The sequence below is a fragment of the Lagopus muta genome, chromosome 4 (assembly GCF_023343835.1).
Source record: "Lagopus muta isolate bLagMut1 chromosome 4, bLagMut1 primary, whole genome shotgun sequence".
Lineage (NCBI taxonomy): Eukaryota > Metazoa > Chordata > Aves > Galliformes > Phasianidae > Lagopus > Lagopus muta.
This window is the reverse complement of record NC_064436.1, coordinates 34,546,104-34,570,717: the sequence shown is the minus strand read 5'-3', so window position 1 is coordinate 34,570,717 and position 24,614 is coordinate 34,546,104. Positions and strand designations below refer to the sequence as shown.

General features: G+C 38.8%; 2 protein-coding genes across 5 annotated transcripts in view; both read right to left on the bottom strand.

Annotated features, from left to right (window-relative positions):
* TNIP3 (TNFAIP3 interacting protein 3) overlaps positions 1-1,639 on the bottom strand; it is an 85,530-nt gene extending 83,891 nt beyond the window's left edge. Inside the window, exon 1 of one of the 3 annotated variants that reach the window (XM_048941282.1) lies at positions 1,452-1,639. In XM_048941282.1, coding sequence (XP_048797239.1) covers positions 1,452-1,535 — 84 coding nt within the window. In that variant the 5' untranslated portion in view covers positions 1,536-1,639. The remainder of the gene's footprint in view (positions 1-1,451) is intronic. The other 2 variants (XM_048941283.1, XM_048941285.1) reach the window with 2 other exon arrangements.
* Positions 1,640-5,465: 3,826 nt separating this feature from the next.
* QRFPR (pyroglutamylated RFamide peptide receptor) lies at positions 5,466-24,222 on the bottom strand. Of its 2 annotated transcripts, none has more exons than XM_048941286.1 (6): positions 23,761-24,222; positions 10,816-10,974; positions 10,186-10,247; positions 9,091-9,326; positions 7,687-7,784; positions 5,466-5,866 (listed from the first exon to the last, which is right to left on the bottom strand). In XM_048941286.1, the coding sequence occupies exons 1-6, from the start codon at positions 24,098-24,100 to the stop codon at positions 5,469-5,471; spliced, it is 1,293 nt and encodes a 430-aa protein (XP_048797243.1). In that variant the 5' UTR covers positions 24,101-24,222; the 3' UTR covers positions 5,466-5,468. The 2 variants fall into 2 exon arrangements, with proteins under 2 accessions (XP_048797243.1, XP_048797244.1); XM_048941287.1 differs by having other exon boundaries at positions 5,752-5,866; positions 7,687-7,731.
* Between the last annotated feature and the right edge of the window lie 392 nt (positions 24,223-24,614).

The window sequence follows — 24,614 nt, the reverse complement described above, 5'->3', positions numbered from 1 at the left end:
TTTTGAGAATTTGGCCTGAGATGCTGCAAGCATACAGTGCCAAACTAAGGCATGCCATCTTCTCTGTTACCATTTGTAATGCTTGCCTACTATAATAATCAAAGCCTACTTGAAAAAAAAAAAAAAAAAAAAAAGTTCATGTTTAACAAGAACTGATTCCAGCTTTTACCACACAGTTACAAATCTGATTGCAACATGATCAGGAAACTTGGACATAAACCATGAGAAGTTTGGCCACTAAGTTAAGATAGGAACCTAGAAACAGGAATTTTACCCTCAGGTTGTGTTTCCAGATCAGCTTGACCAAGGAAATCCCAAACAAGCACACTTGGATGCTTCTTTAATACAAGCAATGCTATAATTGGATGATGCTGCTATGAACAGATTTTTCTCATTTTGATATTTAGCACAAATAGAACCTTAAAGTCAAAGCACTAATTGTGGTATTTTCTCTCTTTAGTAGAGTATGTGTTAAGATATAGATTACATAAATTATGGCTAATATATTCAAGTGCAAACTCTACTGTCAGAAGTCTATAGCACTTCTGAAAGGGGGTAAACACCAAACTGCAATATATTAAACCATTTCTCAAAGTAGTTCCAATACCAGTGTCATACAACAATAACTAATAAACAGCAATCACCACTTAAAATAGTATCTGAGAAAAACCTAAGTGAACTCAGAAGGAATAATGAAATGCAGTGTTTGATTTTACTGAGCTGTCTCAGTCACCCTAGATATCCCTCTAAAAATGAGATCATTGCTTAATTGCTACTTAAGTCTTCCTTCCCAAAACACAGCTAAATAAATCCTGTCCATCAGTTTTTTTATGACTTCCCTTAGTTGAACTATTACTTCTAAACTAAGCCACTCTCACAGGCACTGTTTCAATGAGGAAAATGTTTCCAGTGTGCATCTTTGCAGAATTAGGTACTTGTATTACATGGTCTTCCACAAAAGGAGTATTTATCTCCATCTGACTGCAAAGCAACAGGTGACTCGCTTCAAAAAGAAACTATTAAGAACAGATGCACATACAAACATTGTTCTCACTTCCCTTCCCACAAGCCATACTCCTAAGATACCAGCTGCTGGCTGCCTCTTCCAGGTTCTGCATCCTGCCCTGTTACCCTAAGCACTGCCTCTACTAGCATTCCAGCCTGTGTTGCTTGCCCCACAAGGGCCAAGTACCTCAGAGTCAGTTTCTCCATCTATCCTTTTCAGGGACAAGACTCCGCAGCCCAAATAACCTCATCTCAACATTAGATAAGACTCCTCAGATTCCTTTATTAAGATCACCTGATAAATGACTGCTTATCTCCATCAAATAACTAAATTAATCTTCATTTACTTTCTACTCTCTGCAGGAGATGAGGAGAATACAAAACAAGGCAAACAAACATGAATGAGAAAGCCCAGGGGTCAAGATGAAAACAGGAAGAGTGCTTACCCATTGGTTTTGTGGGTCAGTTACTTTATTGCCAATAGATTTAGGTAATGAGCTGCAGCATGTGGTCAGCACACAGCAGTTCATCCCTATCACTCCCCTCTCTCTTTCCCTGCTATGCTGTGTCTCCTCCACAAGAGCAGTCGTTCAGAAAAGTAACAGCCAAGGCTTTCCAAGGGCTACAGAGACCACCTCCTTCTGACCCTGGTGTTCCCTCCTCTGCTCCTTATTCATTGTTTTCTCCTCCTCTCTCCTCTGGTGTTTTCCACTCTTTCTTAAATGTGCCTGAGGCACTGCCAAGTCCTGCTGAGGGGTTCAGCCATGCCAGCTGGCTGTGCCATTGGAATCAGCCATATTCAGCATAACAGTTCTGGCCTCTCCTCTCAAAGCAGCCCAGCAGCCCCCTCCAGCACCTTGACACAAACTCAAAACAGATGTCTACTAGTAACTGAACTGCAAACAGAGCAGACCAGACACCCTAAATGAAGAGGTCAACCTGTGGCTCTCCTGTATCCATTTAAATACCAGCACCTCATAAAACAGACCGTATGTCCTCATCAGTAAGTACTGTGCTAAGCTGCATCAGTTCATTGTCCCACACAAATGTGTGCCCTCAAGCATCGTGCCACGTGCTCAGATCTTCTACCATGAGGCTCTAAATGGACATCTCATGGTCTGCACCTAGATGATCCCTGTGCTCAGTACCACTAATATATCATGACAAGCTGTTTGTATTGCAAGGAGCTGTAAGTGCTCTCTGTTCAACTGCTCATTACATTCAGATTTTTTTTGTGCCTACAAACCATTATGCTAGTCCATAACAGAATCCATGTCTGCAGTAAAAGTATAGCTCCTTCAAAGCACAGCCCAGTATATATTGCTACAGCTTAGAAATACAGCCACAAATGAATCCATCTGATCTTCTTTGAAACTCTTCCCCAGAAATAACATTAAAATTCTCCTAGGAAGCAATTTTATGCAATATCTGCCCTCCCCCAAACCTCACCCTCAACCCCAAAAATTTCTGTAACAGCTGCACAACTGCAATCATTCCCTTCTACTCACTGTTCTTCATGTTTACACCCTCTGAATTCAGACAACATACATCTGATGTTTTTTTTTCTAGTCCATTCATATTACCAGACTTCATTCTCTTGAATGCATCCTTTCAGATTCATGGCTTCACTTCTGTACCAGTTGCTGGCATAATTGCATGGTAACTTTAAAGGCATAACACAGCTGAGAATAAAAAAAAATAAATACTTTGAGCAGTCAAACTAAGTTTCTTCAAGCTGTTTCACAATGTAACTGATCTGAAGTTAACAGAAAGGATCTTTTCAGGAGCATTTTTTCTTGAAGAACAAATCCACTGATAAATACTCTCAGTTCAGGGAAGTCAGTTATCTTCTCTGTTGACCAGTAAATCACTATCCAGAATGTCTTCTGATGAGATTCATTATGCAATTCTAGTAACACCAAAAGGAAAAAGCAAGCAAGCCAGGAGGAGAGCACAGCTGTTCTTAACACATTGAGAAAACTGTTGATTCAAAAGGCACTAATAATATAGTTTACAAAGATGTACCATAACCATCTTTGTTTTATTTATACTTAACTGTAAGCATAAATTATGTTGAAATATCACTTCTCTTTTACTATATTGTTTATTTCTTTTCTCTTAACTTTTCTGTTAAAAAAAATGCCTTTTAAATCACATTTCTCAGGATTACAGTAGCAGCTGGTACTTCTAACATGACTGGAAATTAATCACTAGAAATGCACATATAAAGTTACACAAGTCTTTAAACAAAAATAGACTCCAAGTTCATAGTAGATGCTCCAAGAAATGTCAAAATGCAATTTTAATGAAAAAAGTTAATACAGTCACTTGTGGACATGAGACAACAAGCAGGTAAGACAAAAACACATACAACGTTTGGAAGCTTTTTAAAAAAGCTATCACCTTTGCTGAAGTATGTTACTAAAATTAGCAGTACAAAAAAGCTTAAAATAAAGTGCTTTTTACGGATCTGTCAAGCCATATGGTTACATCAGCTGGATAAACTGTGTGTCATCTGAGGAAAGCTGTCATAACTGACCTTTCTGAGGCCCTTTTCTTCAGGGCAGGGAACTTAACTACAGACCTGTTTCCAGAAAGACAAACTAAGACAGAAAAGCAAAGGCAATCACAGCTGTAATTGCAGGCAAAAATTGCTGCAGCTGTTTGCCAGCATTATTCAAAGGTAATGCAAAAGGGCACCTTTGTATGACTAAAACAGTAACTGACTTCACTCATTCTGTTTTAGCCAGACATAGCTCTCTGAAATCAGCATTTTATCTAATACATAAGCTAGATTGACTAAGAGTGCTCTTAATTCCTGGCTGCCAGGTCAAGCTGGGAATCTTCCTCTATAATTATAATAAATTATGTCATATACAGTAAAAATAATAATAAATAGAAAATTAAATAATGAGTACATCATAAGCCAGCATCAGAATAAATTATCCAAGTATTTGTAAATATTAGGTAAGGATCAGTTTAGTTCCAATTTATTCATGAATAATTTAAATCTTAATTGACAACAAAACATAAGCAGCAATATCAAAGAAACTTAAAGGTCACCATCAAGGGAACACCAAGGTCTATTATAGAAAGTGAGAGATAACAAAAAAGCACCCATATCTCACAGGCTATTAAAGGATCCAGCCTAATCTCATCTGGAGCTGCAAATTATATATTTCAAAGCATCATTTATGGGGTCAGATCACAGTATACCATAATAGATCACACTCTTTCTCCATTCCCATGTTCATAAGAAACCTTTGATTTTCCAGTCTCTCAGCTTGACCCAGTGATAGCAAGCTTGGTGGGGTTTTTTTGTTTTTGCTTTTTGTTGTTCTTGTTTTGGTTTGTTTGTTTTGGGGGGGAGGGTTGTTGTTGCTTTTCCTTTGTTTTTGTTTAATAATTTATATGGATTTCAATTCTGTAATACCAGCCCTGTTCTTCCACAGTGATTAACACACTTAGAAGACGGACACAGTTTGTCTTCAGATTATCTTCAGATAAGCATCTAGTCAGAAGACAATAATACTCAACTGAAAGTCTTATCTAGAGTCCAACAAGTTCTGGGACTGGCCCTTATATACTTCCAGGAAGTGGCAACAATTCCAACCCATAAGCTATTTGTCAAAGCATGACTAAGAGTAAACACTGAGTTTATCTACAGATTACTCTTCTGTAGACCCTTGATTTGTACGGCACTTTAAAGTTCCACATTTTTCAGCAGGAATAATGCATTTTACAGGGCAGTACACTGGCATTTAATTTTGTATCCACTAAGTAACCTGTAAAAACAGCACATTAGTTATGCATGCATTGTTAATTTCTAATATGTTTCCTGTTAATAACATTCACACACAAATGCATCTAAATCTCATCACAACCAAATTATTGCTGACTCTCTCTGTCTCTCTCTCTCTGTCTCTCTCTCTCTGTCTCTCTCTCTCTGTCTCTGCAAACCGAATTTCATCTCAGTCTACATTTTCTCTGAACTCAAATCTGAAGTCTCTCGGTCCTCAGAGCTACACAGACAGTAGATCATGCAGACAATGTTAGACCCATGTGAGCTTCCCAAGCTGTCCAAAGGAAGTGTGCACACTCTCCATAGTGCTTCTCTTCTGGCATTCACCTGAATACAGTCCAGCAGTGTGCCAACATCTGGACAGAATAAACTGGCAAGCAATTGGTTTTTGTTCTACTTAAAGCAAAGAGCAAGGCAAGCCCTAAATTAGCTTAGAAAGAAAAATATTTTCCTTGAAATCACACAGTAACATTTTTCCAAAGTTTTATTCTTCATCCTTATAAAATATATTACATTTTCTGAACTACTATTCCAACATTACTATAATCAAAATATTTTCCCCCTTTCATTTTCAGCATTCAAATTAGAAAACTATTTTAAATGGCTTTTTCAATGTTTCATAAAGAGAATATTTTATTCCATTCTCAAAGCCTTTGTGATGCTACTGTACGCTTGCAGAATGCACAGGAAGCTCAGAGCTGAATAAAGTGAGGTGCCTTTTCAAATTTCTTTTTGAAGACGGTTGATCACAGAACTTCACTTCAATGTTGCCATCACTGAATGCCTCTCTCCTAGCCTCATCCGAGTCAGTGGGAACTCTCTGAGAATCACTTGCCTTTTGCCGCCTCATAGTAATCCCTGAGTTCCCAACTTGCCTTGTTGGTGATGCATTTTCTTTGACAATGCAGAAGCAAATGGCAGATAGAAAATTTTTCTTGAAGTTCTCGTTCATGAAAGCATACACAATAGGGTTGCAAATAGAATTGAAGAATCCCACGATTTGAACGATTGCAAAGATCATTTTGATTGTCACATCATCATACTGCTTTTCAAAGTTACCTGAAAGGAAAAACAAAACATGCTAAAAGCACAGAACAGCACCTACTACTTAACCCGTATACATGCAGTCCAGCATCAGAAACTTTTGTTTAATGTCAATAAAAGACCTCGGTAGAACTTATTCATATTAGTAATAGGAATTAATCAGCAAGCAAATATCACAGTCTATCTTACCCAACCCATGCATATGCAGTGTATAGAAGTAGTGAAAGACAGACTAGTCCAGAAGAGGAAAACTACCAGCCGAAAAACTCACTTGATAGCCAAGAAGCAGAAAGCTTCCTGTTCCTTAAATACATGCCATGTTTATTGTTCAGCTGGCTCTGCCATTCACATCCATATCCAAGTAAGTACTACAACATAACACAAATCCCTGTCTTGTCACTAGACCAGAAATGGATTCTTCACTTTATGGAGATCATCTTATGGAGTTAAAATACATCATCTGGATACATCTCATATTTCTTAAATTATTAAATCATACAGGACTCTGAATTCCTTGATTTCAAATACTTGGCTACCAAACTATGGAATAACAAGTACAAAGGCATATGGCAAGTAAAGCCCTTTCAGCAGCTGAAATAATCCACAAGATTATTTCAGAGAACCTAGTACACCAAGCATTATGGGTGACCTTATCATGAGACAATCCAGACCATTTTAATAGTTACATCTTTGCATCTTTTATTCTGCCCAAATACAAACATTTTTTCTTTTGGCCAACTGGTTATAGACTGCTGAGTTATCTGCTATTATCTTACCTGCAACACAACGCAAATAAATGCCTGCTGCATTTGGAAAGTAGAGTACAACAGTTACTGCTCCTACAAATAGCCAACTGCATAGCTCCACATGTTGTCACAGTACTCATGTAGAAGATGGGAGACAAACAATGCAAGACCCAAGTGAATTTAGGCAAACAGCAAAAAGCAAAAGACAAGATGGTGCTTCAAAAAACAGCATCTAACCCAGAGCACTGGGCAAGTTCAAATGGATTAGCAGATAAAATGGGGATATTAATCCCTGTTGTCCAAGTATTTATACTTTCAAAATACATACCTACATCACTAAAACCAGGGCAAGTGCAAGGATAAATATTTCACATTGGCTTCACTCAAACCAGTATGAGAACGTACGTTGATGCAAGTAGAAGTCCTTATTCAAAATTACTTGTTCAAGAGATTTTTCTACTTGGAAATAACTTTCACCTTGAGGTGAATGAGAATAGTGTAACAGACAAAATAATCCACAGTGATACGTTCACCACCCCAGTATTCAAGTCTGCCATTTCTGGAATCTTGTTATACCTCATAAAACTCCTTTTCAAAGCTGGATTATCTGCAGCACAAATTCAGAAGAAAAAAAAAAAAAAAGCCATCTTCTCTCTAAGAACTTACACATTCTAAAAGAGCTGTAGAGATTTCAAGTTCCCTTTCACTCTTTCAGCAATAAAGCTTGGTAGAGACATTTTTCTTTTCTTAATTCGTAAAGTAGGAAAGACCAGATGTGGCTGACACACAAGTGTATCTAAGATACAAGACAACACTACATCCAATAATACTTCTAATGTATTTAAATTTTCTGTGAGCACTGCAGAACTGTGTACAATCCAGATTTTGGAGTAATCCATCTGTTGTTGATTATGCAACTCTTACAAGACAGTGACCCAGGATTTAGAAGCAGAATGTTAACCTTTGCTAGCAGGATTATATTATATCTGAGCAGCACTAGCCTTTCATCATCTCTAGTTTCATTATAAAAAAAAAAAACACAACCAACCTAGGAAAGGCTTTATTTTATGACACATTGCAAATACTCACTGTATTCCATCATCATGTGAATAATGTGGAAAGGGGCCCAACAGACTGCAAAGAGAAACACCACTGTCACCATCATAACAATTGCTCGCTTCTTCTTCCTGAAATTGCATCAAGACATTTCATACTGAATCACTATGAATTGATTTGTAGTTTATATATGTCTCATTAAGTTAGATTTGCCAAGATGTTCTGATGGTTGCAGATGCAAATAAAACCCTGGAAAAATTATCAGAAGTACATAATTCCTTTTGAAACAAGAACTGCAGCAGCATATAAATGTAGTAAATAAATAACATCTTTTATTTCTCTGTCAGGAAAGCAAGGGATCTTGTGGCTGCAGCACCCGATTATAAAGGGGGAAAAAAATTAGTTGACAGAGTTGGCAGAGCAACGTTCAGACTTCACTGGTAGGTTAAATGCTGGAATGAGAGCATGAAATGCACTTCCTCAAAACTCAAGGTATTAATTAAATTCTCATTGTTCTCAAAATCACATTTTATTCATATAACTAGATTTATAGATTGCAAGATAGATCTCTCACTTAAACTGAAAAGTTAACACTTGACTGGTAGGAGTTATAGGATCTTCACTATGGGAAACGCTTGCTAAGCTAGGGAGTAGCCCAAAGTTCATCTCAACATAACTCATGTAAGATTGCACCCTCTTCCAGTTTTGACTGATAATGGCTCACTTCCTTAGGTACTTTGTTATATAAATGTCTAATGAATCATTTAGTTCCAAGCTGCTTGCCAGTCTTCTCCTTTCTTAAGGTGATAAACTCCTCAATGAGCAGACCTATTCGAGGTTTCTATCACATCATCAGCTTGAATCAGCTTGATCTGTCAATTAAGGGCAAAGATGTGAAGTAACATAAAAAGGTAGCCCATGTACACTATTAAATAATGAAGTTGTTATAAATGTAAACCAATTTACCTTTCTCTTCAATTGATAATTATTGGGTATTTATAACTTTTCAGAACTCTGTTCCCCCTTCCCCCCCTTCCCCCCAAGTACCGATCTAATTTATAAAGGGATCATAAAGCAGCATTCATAATTTTAAAATTATATAAAGAATTCTCCACAGACCATATGGAAATAACGTAGAAGTTATTTTCCAATTCGTGGCCTACTTCTTCCAAACACAAGAATTTCAAACACTACATCATGTGTAGTATCAGATTTATTGAGACTTGACATTCACAGTATGGCAATTCTGCATTTTGATGAAAAATGTTTAAGTTGCCTTCTTTTCAGTATCTTGTTTAAGTAACTAGCTAGCATTAGAAATCTGGGCTATGCCTGCAGACTTTCCTAAGAAATATTTCTCTGCACTGGTTCTCAAAATACAACAGAAAAAATAGCTTTCTAAAAGTCAAAGTTTCAAGTGCATTTCACTTTACAAACCTCGATATTTTAGACATTTCACTCCCATGAATGGTTTGAAGAACTGAAGCATCTCCCACTCGTTTCTTAATCCAGAGTTCATAACCAATTTTAGTGTACAAGAAAAGCATCAATATCAATGGAAAAAGAAAGAGTATAACAAGTATAAAAGTGGTATATATCTTCTGATAAGTTGGACTGGCCCATTCTTCCAAGCAACAGATGTGCACTTTTTCATACAGGAAGTCATATTTAACCTGTAACAAGTGTAAAGGAGATGAGTCACCACAATAATAATAATCCCAAACATAAAAACAAAGCACATTCATATTATTGCATTGTATATTGAATATATAATATTCAAATATTCCTTGCTCTTATTACAGCAACTGGAATTCATCAGAGAATTTTTCTGAAGTGAGAAAATTCTTCCAAGCACTTTTTCACACCAAGTGTTGTGTTGAACCAAGTTGGCAGAGAGAGGTCAGGAGATGCTGATTTGCACTCCTCCTCAAAGCTTTTTTGCATCACGATTTTCAAAAGAAATCTTTGCTATGTATTTTTCAAGTAGAGACAAGTATCTAGACACTTCACATATTGTTCCATTTTAAAAAATAACAACAAAATGAATTGGTAAACATTCAGACTCACAAGTAGCAGATTCTGATAAGCCACTTTTTTCCCTAAAAAAAAAAGTACAGTATCATCTTAAACTATGATGGGCAGTGAATTACACTTTCATCTAGACACAATTCTTCAAAATCTTGGAGAAGACTATGCCATACTGAAATACAACCTAAGCCCTACAACTGCTGCGTCTGCATCCCCTAAAAAAAAAAAAAAAAAAAAAAGTCAGCTACTGGGCAAATCTCAAATGCAAATAATGCTTTTTTATAGAAACAGGGACATGACTAGTCCCTGCTGGCAGTCTTTCTTGCAGCAAATGCAAGACTTAATTATTCCTCTTTCTCATGCAGGCACACAGAAAAAAAGCTCCAATTTTTGTTATTTCCCTCTTATGTTTCTCAGGAGCTTAGTCAATTTCATAGTTAGATGTGCAAAAAGATCCAGGAATTACTGAGTTGAAAACATGAATTGCCATTTCACCTAACGTACCTCAAGCCGTTGCACATGCCACATAGGTGACCCAACAATAACAGCCAGCAACCAGACTATGCCTGTAAACAAATACATCTTTTAACATGAAGCATAAGTTTTAGAATTAATAGTTCTACAGCTTCATCTTTAAAAGTCAAAGTAGACTATTAAATAGCAGTTTTCAGTATACGATATATAACAGTCAACAATCAGATGTGTAACAGCATGACCTTTCATTACCAGTTCAATTTTTCTCAAAAATGTCTTCATTTATCAGCATCCACATACAAACAAAAATTAATTTGTAAGAGCAGTGTTATCTGTATTCTTTTAATATTAAAACAGAAGGATTATTTACTCCCATGACAATCCTTTAGCAGCGCTTGCACATTTTGAACCTCTTCTCACAAAAAAAAAAAATGGCTGCCAGATGTTTTAGAGTCTCAGTTAAGTAAATATTTAACTTCACATTCTAGATTTATTGCCAGGATTTTGGCAAGTAGTTACTCTATGCATAGGCACTTTCCCTGTCTTATAAACATATATATCATCTCTATCTCAAAATCACTTGCCTTATCAATGCATTCTGCTCATCGTGCCATCTGCACCAACTACACGCACAGTTACTGGAGACACCTAAGATCTTACCAAGCATCGTGAAAGCCCTTTTATTGGTGTACTGCCATTTCATTTTTAGTGGATGCACAATTCCCTGGTGTCTTTCCACAGCGATGCAGGTCATTGTAAGAATCTCAGTTACAATGGCAGTGGATTGAACAAATGGTACCATCTTGCAAGCGAAGGCACCTATAATAGTCAGAAGGTAAAACATGCAACTGTTGCAGATCATGGTAAAATAATAGTTTACAGTAGTCTTGTCACTAAAGTACTATCAAGCAAAACAACTCATCAAGTGCAGTTTTCAATAGTCATAGTGTTGTGTGCTACACCTGTGAAAACAAGCATTCTAAGGACATTTTAATGCCTATTGTTCCCACTCTGCACTGGTGCAGCCTCACCTTGAGCACTATGTGTCCTTTTGGATGTAATGACAGTAGGACATAACCTAGGGATTAACGTAAGGAGGGCTACAAAGATGGGGAAGGATTTGGAGGGCAAGACATTTGAAGAGCGGCTGAGGTTCCTTGGTTTGTTCAGCTCAGACAAGAGGGCAGTGAGACTGAGGGGCAGCCTCATGGCAGTCTACAGCTCCTCTAGAAGGGAACAGAGGGACAGGTGCTGATCTCTGCTCTCTGGTGACAGTGACAGCACCCAAGGGAATGGCATGCAGCTGCATCAGGGGAGGGTCAGGTTGGGTGTTAGGAAAAGGTTCTTTGCCAGAGGGTGACTGCACACTGGAGCAGGCTGCCCAGGGCAGTAGTCACAGCCCCAATTCTGCCAGGGTTCAAAAAACATTTGGGCAATGCTCTCAGATATAACATTTGAACTCTGAGTGGCTTTGACTGGTCCTTGGAGTTGGACTTGTTGAACTCTGTGGGTCCTTTCCAACTCAGGATATTCTACAATTCTACGTTCACCTGCTCTACATCAGCTCTCCTATTCTGCTATATATACACATATATACACATACACACACATACACATATACATATATGAAGCGAAGGCTAGTTTCAAGCTATCTGGAGGAAATCCTAGCGTGCTCAGCAGGAAATGCACTATGTTCTAGGCTGCCTGTTTGTTACTCATAATAGTTTCTGATTTAAGTACGTTGCCAAGGTGCTGGCAAAATAAGCACAAAGAAAGTCCCACATGTATAAAGGTCATTCTTACACAAATTTGACATCTTATCAGTTTCTTACTAGACCCAGAACAATACAGGATGCACTACACATACAATCACCAGACCTAGTCTGTAAAATTCAGAGCCCTTCAACCAGAGTGCATTAAAACTTCCACACTGGGATGATAAGAAGAAAGCTCATGTCACATCTTCACACATGTTAAATGCTAAATATAACCAAATAAGAAGTTACAGCTTACAATCCCTGATTTCTTCTAAAACTCAGCCTGCTGTCATGAGTAAAACAGAGCTAAAAGGATCTTCAGTCAGATCCAAATCCCTTGAATCAAAATGAAGTTTTTCATTTTTGGTTGGTTTCAACAGCTTTCACTATTTAGTTTTCTTTCCCTCTCAGTAACAAAGTTAAGGTAGAAGACACTCATTTAAAAAAAAAAAAAAAGGAAACCATACAAGCAGAAAAGCAAAATTTTGAAGGAAAGAAAAATGTTTAAGCTCCTCTTTCACAAGATAAGCCCAAGTTTGCATGTTAGAATTGTCAATCACTTGAACCATACTCCACTGTATCGGCTTTACTGTCATATACCGCCCTTTCACCAAAGTCCCAGAACACCAAAATATTCTTAGGAAGCAAAGAGGCATCAGTGTATTACTTTATGGTAACAAGGTGAAACAGTGACATTCACTAAAGTTATGAGACATAAAATTTTCAGCTCGTGTCTATTCATAGAGGAAACAGAAAACCTGAGTTCAATGAGTGGCAACTTCCATATTGAGAGTAGAAAAAGAATTTCACTAAAATCAGATTTTCCTTGCCTTTACTGATACATTCTCATTTTCTTCCCACTGACTAACTGGGAAAGAACGCAGGCTATCGTCATACTTTCAGTTGAAAGTTCAAGATAAAAAAAAAAAAAAAGCTGAATTTTCTGATTTCTTGTCTCTGAAGAAAAATTCACAGGAACAGATGAACTAAACTAATGTAACTAAATCTTAAAAAGTAGTAAAAATATACTTCTCATGGCAGATAAACAGCTGAAATAGAAACACTTGCTCAGCCACATGGGACACATTTCAAGTCCTTGATGGATTCAGTCTTTGCAACCAAAGCAAAACAGCAGCCATATGCACCTCAGTAACAAAAAACAAAACAAAACAAAACAAAAAAAAAACAAAAACACCCACAGTTTTCCAATGCACAGTAGTTAAAAACTACTAGAAAAGCCTCTGCATATCAACAGTGAAAATAGAACAGTGTATCAACTCCAAGGCTTCTCATACCATTAAGGCATGGGTCTCTAAACACCAACTTGCACTAACACTACCATATCATTTTACAGCTCTTCTGCATGCCTTGAATTGTTGCTTGCTATACAAAAGCTTCCTACCTTCAGAAGCTATTAGATACTCCAGCGTTTCACATATAAAACTTCACCAGATTTAAGTAACAGTAACAAGGAAATCCTTTCTAGTATGCAGAAGCATTTGAAATTGTTCAACAGAAAGAAAAGGAAAAAAAGCACTTTGAATGTCACAACCAGCATTAGAGTCATCAACTTCAATGGAAATCTGATGTCAGAACTGAGATCCAGCTCCAGTATCCTTGATTATGTTTGAATTGGATTCAATCCTTTGTTAGATAACCTATTCCGTCAAATTTAATGTCCCCAGTGTGTTTCCACATTAAGCCTGTTCTTATTTTTCTAATGTTCCATTATATTATTTACAAATAGATATAAGACATTCCAAATTGCTTGATGATAGATGAAGATTTTATGCAAGTCTTTTAATACATCAAATTATATAGCTTATGTTTTCATGTTATAGACAATAACAGCTTTCGTATGCAAGAAAAATGACGATTATTCACTTTTAAATAAGGTAATTATTTCAGAACAGTGGCAGTTGGATTACAATGGCTGGTAATAAATTAAAAAGAGAAAGACAGTCTGGAACCATTATTTCAGGGCACTAGATATCTCAGTGCAACACCAGTTACTCCAGGAATATTCCGAAATAGAGTATCTACATGGAGATAAACTCTTCAGTAGATCTTTCTAAAATACTGTTTTCAAACCCATAAACCCTAAATCAATCTTTTTTTTCTTAACAGAAATTTTGCTGCTGTTGAGTTTCAAGTAAATTACTGAAAGGAGTTTGCACAGCTATTGAAGTCCAGGTGTGATTTAATTCGGGGGAGATTTAGCTGCCTAATATCTCAAGCATTGTATGTAGTCTGGAAATAGGCCGTAGGTCTCAGGCAGTTTTTGATAAGCACAGAAGAGAATCAGAGAATCAGGGAATAATGCTGGTTGAAAACAAACTCAGCAGGTCTCTACTCTGGCCTCCTGACTCACAGCAGAATTAGGAACAAAGCCAAACCAAATTAGATAAAAACCCAGAAGATTCCAATCTTGAAAACTTCCAAGGCTGAAGACAGCACAACCATCTCTGGAAGGATCTCTTCCTCTGTTTGACTGCAGTCACAGGGAAAAATCTTCCTTATATTCAGATTGCCTTCCTTCTTTAAGCCAAAGGCTGTTTTCATGCAATGTTGTAAAGAGCCTGAATGCATCTTCTCAGTAATATATTTGAATGTACAGAGAATGGCAGCCAGGTCACTACAAAACTCTCTTCTTCAGGCTGAAGAAGTCCTACTCCCTCAGCTTTTCCACCCACCCAGGAGAGGTGCTCCCCACACTGACATTTAAATGGCCCTCCGCTGAATTCATATCAGAATAGCTTTCTTATATTTGTTACACTATATTCAGAAGTGAACATTCTGAACACATTGACTTGATGGGCCAAGACAGGTGAGGTAGATTTTGCAGCATCTAAGTCTCCTCATAATGCAGATGATGCCTCTTACTCCTTACCCTTCACTGACTAACAGATGTAATCACTGAACAATTGAAATGCAAAAAAAAGGTGCCTGGAATCCTTGCTTTCCAACTTCAAGAAGAAAGTCTTATCACAAGGGTCCCAAATACACCCAAGTACAACAGTTTTGGGGACTCTCTGAGATTGTCATTAATTTCACTTGGCACCAAAGGTAACTTTAGTAAGTTTATGAAAAGCTCCATCATTCACCTTATTTCCAAGCTAAGCATCACTGTTATTACTAAATGTTTACCTGAAGCCTTTAAATCATTGAAAACAAAACTCACTAAGATGTCATTATTTGCCTTTCAAATATGTGAAGTACGAAAAAAGTAGACAACGCAGACAGAATATAATGTTACAGCAGAATTCTGGAAATAAAGGCCTACTTGACATAGCAACCTCACATCCTCATCCATCTACACAAACTGCTTTGCTTCCCTGTGTATTTATTCTGTTAACTGACCAAAATTGGCTACTTTCTATCAGGCCTTATACTGATAGATCATCTGGTAAACACAGGAAAAGAGAGCAAAGAAGGAAAAACTTTAAAAGAGAAAATCATCTATTTTCTGCTTGTGTGCATCACATCCTTGAATTAAGGAGATTTCTAGCTATTTTCAGAGGACGAGGAAGGCATTTTCCACTTCTTCCTCTGATCCATATTAGAAGCCTGGCTAGACACTCACTTAAACTGAAGCTAATTAAACTGAAGACACTTAAGCCTGACTCCAAAACCTGTGCAAACATTAGCTACCTGAGGTTATTAACACAAAATAAGCCAAGCTAAGGTTCTATAAAGTCAGAACTCAATAAAAAGATTGGCATTGACTACCTTCTGTACACAGCTAGACCTATTTCAGGTCTTAAAAGCACCAGGAACATTAGTAAATTATATTGGATAACATGATATCTGCTCCTATACATCAAATGTTTTGATATGATTCCAGGCACTGAAATAGTTTTCTGCTATAACTGAGAAGCACAGAAAACTTATCCCTATTTATTAGATTCTCAGAGGTTTCTGCTTTTGTTTCGTTCGTTTTGTTTTAGCTGTGCCTATACTAAATCTTCCAGAGCCGTTTTCTTTTCGGTCTTCTGCAAACCGTCAAGAGGCCTTACTAATCTCATATGCAGCAGAAATAATCTGATAAATATTTTTCGAGGATTTTTTAAAGGCCATTCAATCATTAATTTTTAAAGAGAAAACTGCTAGGAAAGTATCTCCCTTCCTACCTCCTCATTTTACAATTAGTTTTCCTGCTATACAGAAAGATGAAACTATTTTTGAATACTTTAAAACATACATATTTAAGATAATATCAGTATCTTTAAATTATCAAAACGCAAAACTTTCTAAAAAATTTCCAGGAAACCTTCCAATAGCTTGTTACTGAAGACAACACTGAAGCATTTAAATGCCAATCATTTCCAATGGAGAAAGAAAATTTCCAGAGGATTACTGGGAATGAAAATAACTAATTGTTTCTTCTTCTCAAGACATTAAGAGGCCCCCAAAAGTATCCCCTTATGCACTGATGAAAACTGCATGGTTTATTCAATCCATTATGAGTGCTCCCAAACAACAGCATATTCGGAAGTCTGTAAATATGAACTGTATGTCCTTAAACAATTCTTCATGTCTTCATTATCACGATCATTGTTCCGATGAGTTTGCTGTTTCATCCCCCGTTTCAAACATCAATATTTCCTTAATAAAAGAAAGGCAAAATTCTAAAACTATTCTCTGATAAAAGTTAAATTGCTCCTTCCTCTGTTGAAGTGTTATTGACTAAGCCCTTCCACTGAAAGTCTTTATCTCAGCTTGTAAAATAGCTCTCTTCAGCTTGCTTGATGCAAGCATGTCCTGTTTCCTTGTATTTCGTAACCTCACTGCAGAAAACAAGTCTGCTGCAATTATACAGAAAATATCCTTAAAGGTACTTCAGACTAGACTGAACAAAGTACATTTTAAATCAATTCTTGGGCATATAAGTATTTTGTAGCCTTAGTAATTAAACTACTAAGAGAAAGGTAATTGTCTCTCACCTATTACCTAGAGAAGACAACAAACATATATATTGCTCTGACCAAAAATGTACAAGTCTAGCAGATGATAGTAGGTCTGCAGTAAGTCTGACTATTTACGGTCAATTACAGCCACTGAGGAAATTGTATGGTGTGAGCTCATTTAGACCACATGCCTTGAATAGCCATACATGATTTATCAATGAATACCGGAGTCCACAGAATTAAATCTGTGCTGTGATTGGAAAGTGTGAACACAAACTACAGTAGGTAGACCAAAGAATTCTGTCTGCACACTGTCCGCTCTCCTTCCCTACCAAGGCTCGTATTCAGCTTCGCCCACAGTTTGGCAAAGCCTCCCAAACAGGCATTGCAATCTTCAGGCAATTAAAAAAAAAAAAAAGCAGTCTATTTCAAAACAAAGCAATCAATGAATAAAAACAAATACAAACATGCAAGGTTGCATTAAAACTGTGCAGCAAAACATTGCTACAAGAACACCAAACCACCACAGGATACCATTTCACTTGCTATTGTGGTAGAAAGTAATTCAGTTTGGGGTGTTTGGGCAGGGATAGAGATCAAGGATACAGATCTCTACTGAAGAGACAAATGGGACTTGCTAGCAGGGAGCAAATGAGACATGGTAAAGAGTCTCAATTCACACAATATAAGACAGAAATTGTCAAGTACTTCTACCAAGAATACAATAATGACCTCACAAATAATAATAATAATAATACTAATAATACTAATAATACTAATAATAATAATAATAATAATGAAATAATTTTAAATTGCTCTAACCAATCCATCCATATCCTTCAAACTTGCTTACTTTGCTTAATCAATGCAACGAACACTTCACATCAGTCACTCTGTTGAATGTTCATACAAATTAATGTGATGCACAGCTTGCAGAAATTCCCTGAAAATGTAACTAGAAGCTTCCTTATATCAGCATTCTTTTACTGCTTTCTTCAAATGTCATCCCATCAATATATTACATAATAAAAAACCCTAAGCCCATTATTCCCTGTACTTAGGATAACCCTTTCTCTAGTCATCTTTACAGTAAGTCTAGATAAAACTTAAATTGGAAATTTCAACAAAAAGCTAAAAAAAAAAAAAAAAAAAAAAGCCTCTGATAACTGCCTGGTTTCACTCCAGGTTTCACACTGTCGAGTATTATCCCAGTAAGCAGAGTATGAGAGCATTATTAAAGTGAGACAGAATGAAGAAGTTTCTTAAGTTACACTGAAGAACAGGAACGAGAGCTTACAGAGGTATCTCCAAGTATCAGACACAAAGGGCCCACTGATTTTATTCAGTAACATTTTGTCAGAAAGGAATGTTTATCCATACTCATACAAAAAAAAAGTATTAATACTACTTGTTACAAAATGTCTGAATATCTGAAGATATGTACAGAAGACCCACACCTTTCTGAAATGGTAGAGGTAGGACAGACGAGATAACTAAAGGCATGGGTGTCCAATCTGTTGGGCCTGGGCCACATGGAGTCAAGAGGAATTGTCCAGGGCTGTATCTGTGAAGGTTGCTCCTGAAGTAATGCCTCCTAATTACTTCCATGAAAAAAAACAACAGATAAAAGAACACAATACACTATTTGATAGAGTAAATCCTCAGCTACAAAACACTATTTTTCATCCATCACCAGCATTAGCTGTGTATTTTCATCAGTGATGAATGAGAGTCTGCATGCCACACTTGTAAAAATCTGCTCCAGCAAAGGTGACCCACTGTTGCCACTGCTGAAATGCATCACCCACTGCCTCCCTGTGCTCACATCCACTGTTTGGTTTTCATAAATGTTCAACAAGAGTCAACTAATGTCAGTGGGTGCCACTGTTTCCACATGAAAGAATTAATTCTACACTTTTGCTTCATTTGCACTTCCATATCAGACACCATTCTGTCAGACTGCCTCTCTGCTGCCATCTGTTGCACGACAACAAAACTTGATGGAATAATGGTGGGAAGGTTCAATCTCTACTGCCATACCTCCAACATCTGCCTCTGATATCATGGGCCAACATAATAAAATAGGAGGCATTACTTTCAGAACATCCTTCATAAATTATACTACATAGTTAATGTATACAAGTAACAAAAACAAGTCTTTAAATGTTGTTTTTTAATTAAAAAAAAAAAAAAGTGCAATTAAAACATAAAACTAGTGGAATATGTGACCTTGCTTTTCTGAAACAAACATACCAGGCTAGTTCAGCTGCAGTGGTTGCAATTCTCAATGAGCTCTCAAGCTGTTCAGTAAAGATCTTTGCTGAAATTTTACTATTCCTGTGCTTCAACCTTAAAAACTGTTGCTCACAAATAGTCATACTACCAAAAGGTGGTGTAGTGAATAAAATGTGACTGTATACTGATGGATATTTCTGTCTGGAAATATAGGGCTTATAAAAGACTGGTAAAGAGACATAATCAAATTCTGGGTTGTAACTCTATACATTCCATTTGAAAATTCTCATGTAATCTATTAATGTCAACTGAAAATGGAGTAGTATATATGCAGGGTAAAGACAGCAATTTTTTGCTAATCCTGAAACTTACTTTCAGATTCCTTTATCAAAATAGAAAGCATGGCTGCATATGTTTTGCTGTTCACAGGACTCTGTTCAGCCAATGTATCAAACTCCATAAACTTACCTGCCACAACTTGAATTAGCAATTAATTGCACTCTGGTTTCAGCCCAGATGGCGTTTGGTGCTGAGGGGGTGGGCCGGGTCACACAGTGGGGCAGAGCTACCATGGAGCAGGGAGCTGCTGCACTGTAAGCTGCATTGGGCTGCATGCGGCCAGCAGCTTGGATGCAACTGAGCACAGCCATCCCAAATGCCACTGTGCATTCAGTAGTGCTTTAGGTGACCCAGCACTCCCTAGATGATGAGAAAAAAACTGCTTCTGACACCAGCCGTAAGATGCATTCTGATGCCTTTTGCATATCTGATAAGATCAAAATCCACAAGATCAAAAAGACAGACAAAGCATAATACTAGGTCTCTGGTAACCTGTTTTTTTTGTTTGTTTGTTTTTGTTTTTGTTTTTTTGTTTTTTTTTGTTTTTTGCCTTATCTTTTACTAGGGGTATTGTGTTGCACAAAATAAAACAGTAGTTCTCCAGTTCAGCAAAGATGCTGGTGTTAGCTAACACCAGCATCCAGTTAGCTAACAGCTAACTACCAGTTTTTGGAAAATAAAACAAATCCTGTAAAATTTGGCCAGCAGATGAAAGCACAGATTTACCCTTCATAGTGCTGGCCATCGGTGTGATCACAAGACCCCACTGCTATCTCCCACCTACGACCAGAAGAAAGCAAATCCTCAATTGTGCCACTCTTTGCCAAAACCACTCCTTGCTGTATGCATCAATTCATCTTTTAGTCAAGCCCCAGTTACATCGCCTTCTTACAACTAAATATATTATCAGTGATCACTTACACCAAAGCTGCAATTTTAGTTTTCTTTCATATTACTGAGAGATTGCAGAATTTCTACTTAAAGGTCTTCTAGAATGTTACAGCCTTTTCAGTAGCAAATTATAAACAAGAAATGGGTTACACTGTCACTTCCACAGTCTCATGCAGTTGAATAGATTCTTAACAGATCTAAGAATCAAAAGCAAGACAGATTCACCCATTTTGGGTCAAGATGGTGCTCCTCCCAGTTGCTGCATATGTGTTAGAACTACATAATAATCAGGCAAAGCACTACACACTCAGTTTCTTGAGATTTCAATCGCTGAATTGTAGGTGAAGTTAGAAATTGTTGAAGAATGTATTGTGGAAAAAGTCATGCCAGTGCCTTTCAGATTTGTAACAATGGAATGCTACCTATTACAAAGGAGTGACTCTACCATTGACAATTTGAATTATTTTACACTGTCAATTATGAACATTTTCCTTGAGGTCCTACTTTAAACTATGTACACCTGGAGGCTTTTTCAGTGGAAGTACTTCACCCTTCATTTCAGAAGAAACAAAACAGGAACGATTCTTTCCTGATAGCATCCAATCATAGAGATAACACTGAATGGCTAAAATGTTAATGGCTACATTAAAGCCGCGGCTGTTATTACATTTGTACTTCGGTATCTACAGCCTGGAGTGACTGCAGTTCTGCCCTCACCTCTTCCTCTTGATTTTTGTGGGGGGAAAGAAGATAAATAAAACACATATATACAAAAATGGAAATAAATAATTCCAACACAAAGGTCAGTACGAAACATACTTGCATTTCAGTATACCTAGTATACCTAGTGCTCATTTTAGTGATTCAAATGCAGCTAGATCAAGAAGGGAAGAGATCAGATGTCCAGAAACTCAATGATATTTCTAGTATCAAGCACTTCAGGACAAAGTACTTCTCCCAGCAGAAATATACTACATAGTCAAGTCACCTTCTTCTCAGTAGATGGGAGTTAGAACAACCCAGAACAGACATGTTGCATTAAGATGGATGAACTAAACTTTCTCAGGCTAGAAAATGGAAGGCAAAAGGAAAACTGAACCAATAAAACTAGCAAGGAAAAGCCCTCCCAGTCTGGCAGCCTCAGATAATATATAAATGTAATAACCATTCATGCTTTACAGTATGATCCTCAGGAACCAGATACCCCTGGGGTACCATCATTTTACATTTCATTTGTTTCCCTTCCTTCTCTTCCATTCCCAGTCAAGGCAAACATTCATCAATTATGTTACTTATTATGCACTTCCAACATTATAATGTTAGTTAAATCCAATTATCCTAACAGGACAATTAATATCAACATCAAAATCATAGAAACTATGAATCCGACTTGTAGTAAAGAAGCTCTAAGACATCAGAGCATCAACAAAAAATACAGTAAAACTCATACAACAGTATACCTCAAAATATCCAAATAGTGAAGATACATGTTTCAACTATGCTGTAATTGTATACTGACTTCTAGATTTTGTCAAGCATCCTCAATAAGATAAATGAAGATGTGTGTGCAGAACAATTGGGATAAAGCACATCTCTGGCATGTCTGCTGCAATTCCACCTCGGGCAGAAGCTTCATGCCACCAAGCTTTCAGATGGCTCTGATCAAATGTTCAGTCTCAAACTGACAGATAGGTATTCTCCCCATCAAGAGAGAAGATTCACAACTCTAACATTCAGGGGAAGGTACATCAGTTCAGTCCTTTCCCTTTTGTGTGGGATCTCTTGGTGTTTCTTACTGCTGTATTCTTCTCTGAGCAAGGAGAAGTAGTAGTACAAAAGAAGGAACAGTTGTATAGCTAACAGTTTCCCTATTATTTTTATGACATACCCATGTTAATCTGGGGGCTCAATATCAATATTAAGGTGCACCATCTTAAAAACAATAGTTCCTTCCCCAAAGTCATCTTGTAAGAAAATAAAACAGCTGCAAAAACAGTTTTTCTCATTTAACTTATTAGTTGCTCCTGTAGTTTCATATTTATCACTTTTCCTAGGAACTTCTTGATTTTGAGACAAAAAAAAAAAAAAGAAAAAAAAAAAATCAAACCTACTTCTCACTGTGTTAGGTATCCATGTTTCAAATCTCTGCTTTTCAAGTCTCCTCTGATCTGCCAATTCTTATCCTGCATTCTCATCCATCAAATGTACTGAAATTAAATCTTAATGCTCTGAAGATAGCTTCAGTTCAGTACCTCCCAGCAGCACAGCAAGCCTCGGGAACTGAAATTAATGGAGTCACTTTATGGACACTTTTTTTTTTTTTTTTTTTTTTTTAAGAAACAGTTCAATCTGCTGTTGTACAAAGACCTTACCTGCTCCTTGTTGCAAAACCATCCCTTTTATTGTATTCATTCAACACCGCGTTTTAGGAGCAAGAAAAGGAAGGTAAATGCCCTTTAACTAACATTACATCACCTCTGTCTTTTCGTCACTATACTTCTTTGGACCTGGGATGCATTTTAAAGTGCTTGCTAGGTATCAGAGGCCTTATACACAAGTCTTTCAGACTAATGGCAACACAACACAGAATCATTTATGTCAGAAAAGACCACTGAGATCATGCAGTCCAACCTCTAACCCACCCCACCATGCCTACTGCTCATGACCCTCGGTGCCGTACCTACATGTTTCTTGAACAACTCCAAGGATGGTGATTCCACCACCTCCCTGAGCAGCCTGTAGCAGTGCATCACCTCCCTTTCTGAGAATAAATGCTTCCTAATCCCCAACCTGAAGCTCCCCTGGTGCACTGTTACCTGGGGGCAGAGGCAGACCCCATCTCACCACAACCTCTTTTCAGGCAGTTGCAGAGAGCCTGAGGTCTGCCCTGAGCCTTCTCTTCTCCCGGCTGAACAATCCCAAGCTCCTTCAACCGCCCCGTGTAAGACTCCAGATAACAAAATTCCCAAGAAAAAATCGTATCTTGAAATGGCACGTTACTACAAAGGTAAATTCTGCCTGTGCTCTCTGAGGAGATGTTCCTTTTCCCCATCAAGGGTTAAAGAGTTCTAACTTCAGGTTTCGAAGAAAGAAAAAATAACACCACTGCAAGACTACTCCACGAACTTACAAACCACCACAACTTTTAACGAACACCAGCATGAAAGCGCAGCGCTTTTAACACAACCCGAGGGAACGGCGTAGCCATTACTTAACTCCACTTAATGTGCATTAGTTTGAAGTTGCCGCATTCAGCGCTCACAGATCAAACCCCGACCGCGCAAAGCGTGCAAGCACCCGAACGCGACCAGCAGCGCAAGTTGTGGAGCGCAACCCCCTCCACCCTGAGCGTGCCCAGGGCTTCGAGCAGCACACCGCCCAGGGCTCGGGAGCGGCAGACCGCTGTCCGCCCCAGGGAGCTTCTCAGCCGGGCGGCATCCAACCCGAGGGGACCGCCGCACCCGCCCGGCACGCACCGCCCAGCCACTCGGAGGAGATGTTCTGCAGCATGGTGAAGGGGACGCAGAAGAAGGCGATGAGGAGGTCGCTGAGCGCCAGGGAGCAGATGAAGATGTTGGTGACGGTCCTCATGGCCCTGCTGCGGGTCACCACGTAGAGCACCAAGCAGTTGCCGAAAAGCGCCAGGGCGAAGATGAGCGCGCAGATGAGGACGAAGGCCACCTTGGTGCGGCCCGGCAGCTCCGGGACGTACACCAGCGGCTGCAGCCCGTACAGGGCGATGAACTGCTCTCGCGTCACGTTGTTGTTCCGCAGGAGCTGCGCGAACTGCTCCGGGGTGATGTTCAGAGAGCGCATGGTGCCCTCCTCCCCTCGCTCTCCGTCCGCTCGTTCATCAGCGCGCCCGGTCGCGCCCCGCCATCACCGCCCCCCACCGCTCCGCCCGGGCGCCCGGAGAAGCGCGCAGAGACGGGCGCTGCCCGCGGGGACAAACTTTGAGGCGGAGGCGCCGCCTGCAGGCTCCGCCGCGGCCAGCGCCCCGGGGCGGGGGGAGGCGCGGCTACCAATCAGCGCGCAGCTCGCGGCCGCCCCCGCCCCCCGGCTGCTCCACGCGCTGCTCCCCTGAGCGGGGCTGCTCTGAAGCAGGCGCTGGTCCCGTCTGCCCCAAAGGCTCCGGCTGCCCCGGGTGGGAGCTGAAGCGCCCGCTCAGCCTCCTGGCGCATCCGTATCAGGCTGACAGAGAAATAAAAGAGCTTACGGCGCTGGTCGGGCCTCATCTGCTGCTGCCTCGGTTGGTTCCGTTGCTGATGGCTGGAGCCCAGCATGGATAATGGATAGGCAATGTGGGCAGTTTATCCACTCTTGGCATTCA

Excerpts from the sequence above, each read along its gene's own strand:
- QRFPR (XM_048941286.1), bottom strand. The coding sequence starts at position 24,100 with ATGCGCTCTCTGAACATCACCCCGGAGCAGTTCGCGCAGCTCCTGCGG. Across the intron at positions 10,248-10,815 it reads AAGGGCTTTCACGATGCTTG|GCATAGTCTGGTTGCTGGCT; the intron begins GTAAGATCTTAG and ends ATTTGTTTACAG. Across the intron at positions 9,327-10,185 it reads GGCATGTGCAACGGCTTGAG|GTTAAATATGACTTCCTGTA; the intron begins GTACGTTAGGTG and ends CACTTGTTACAG.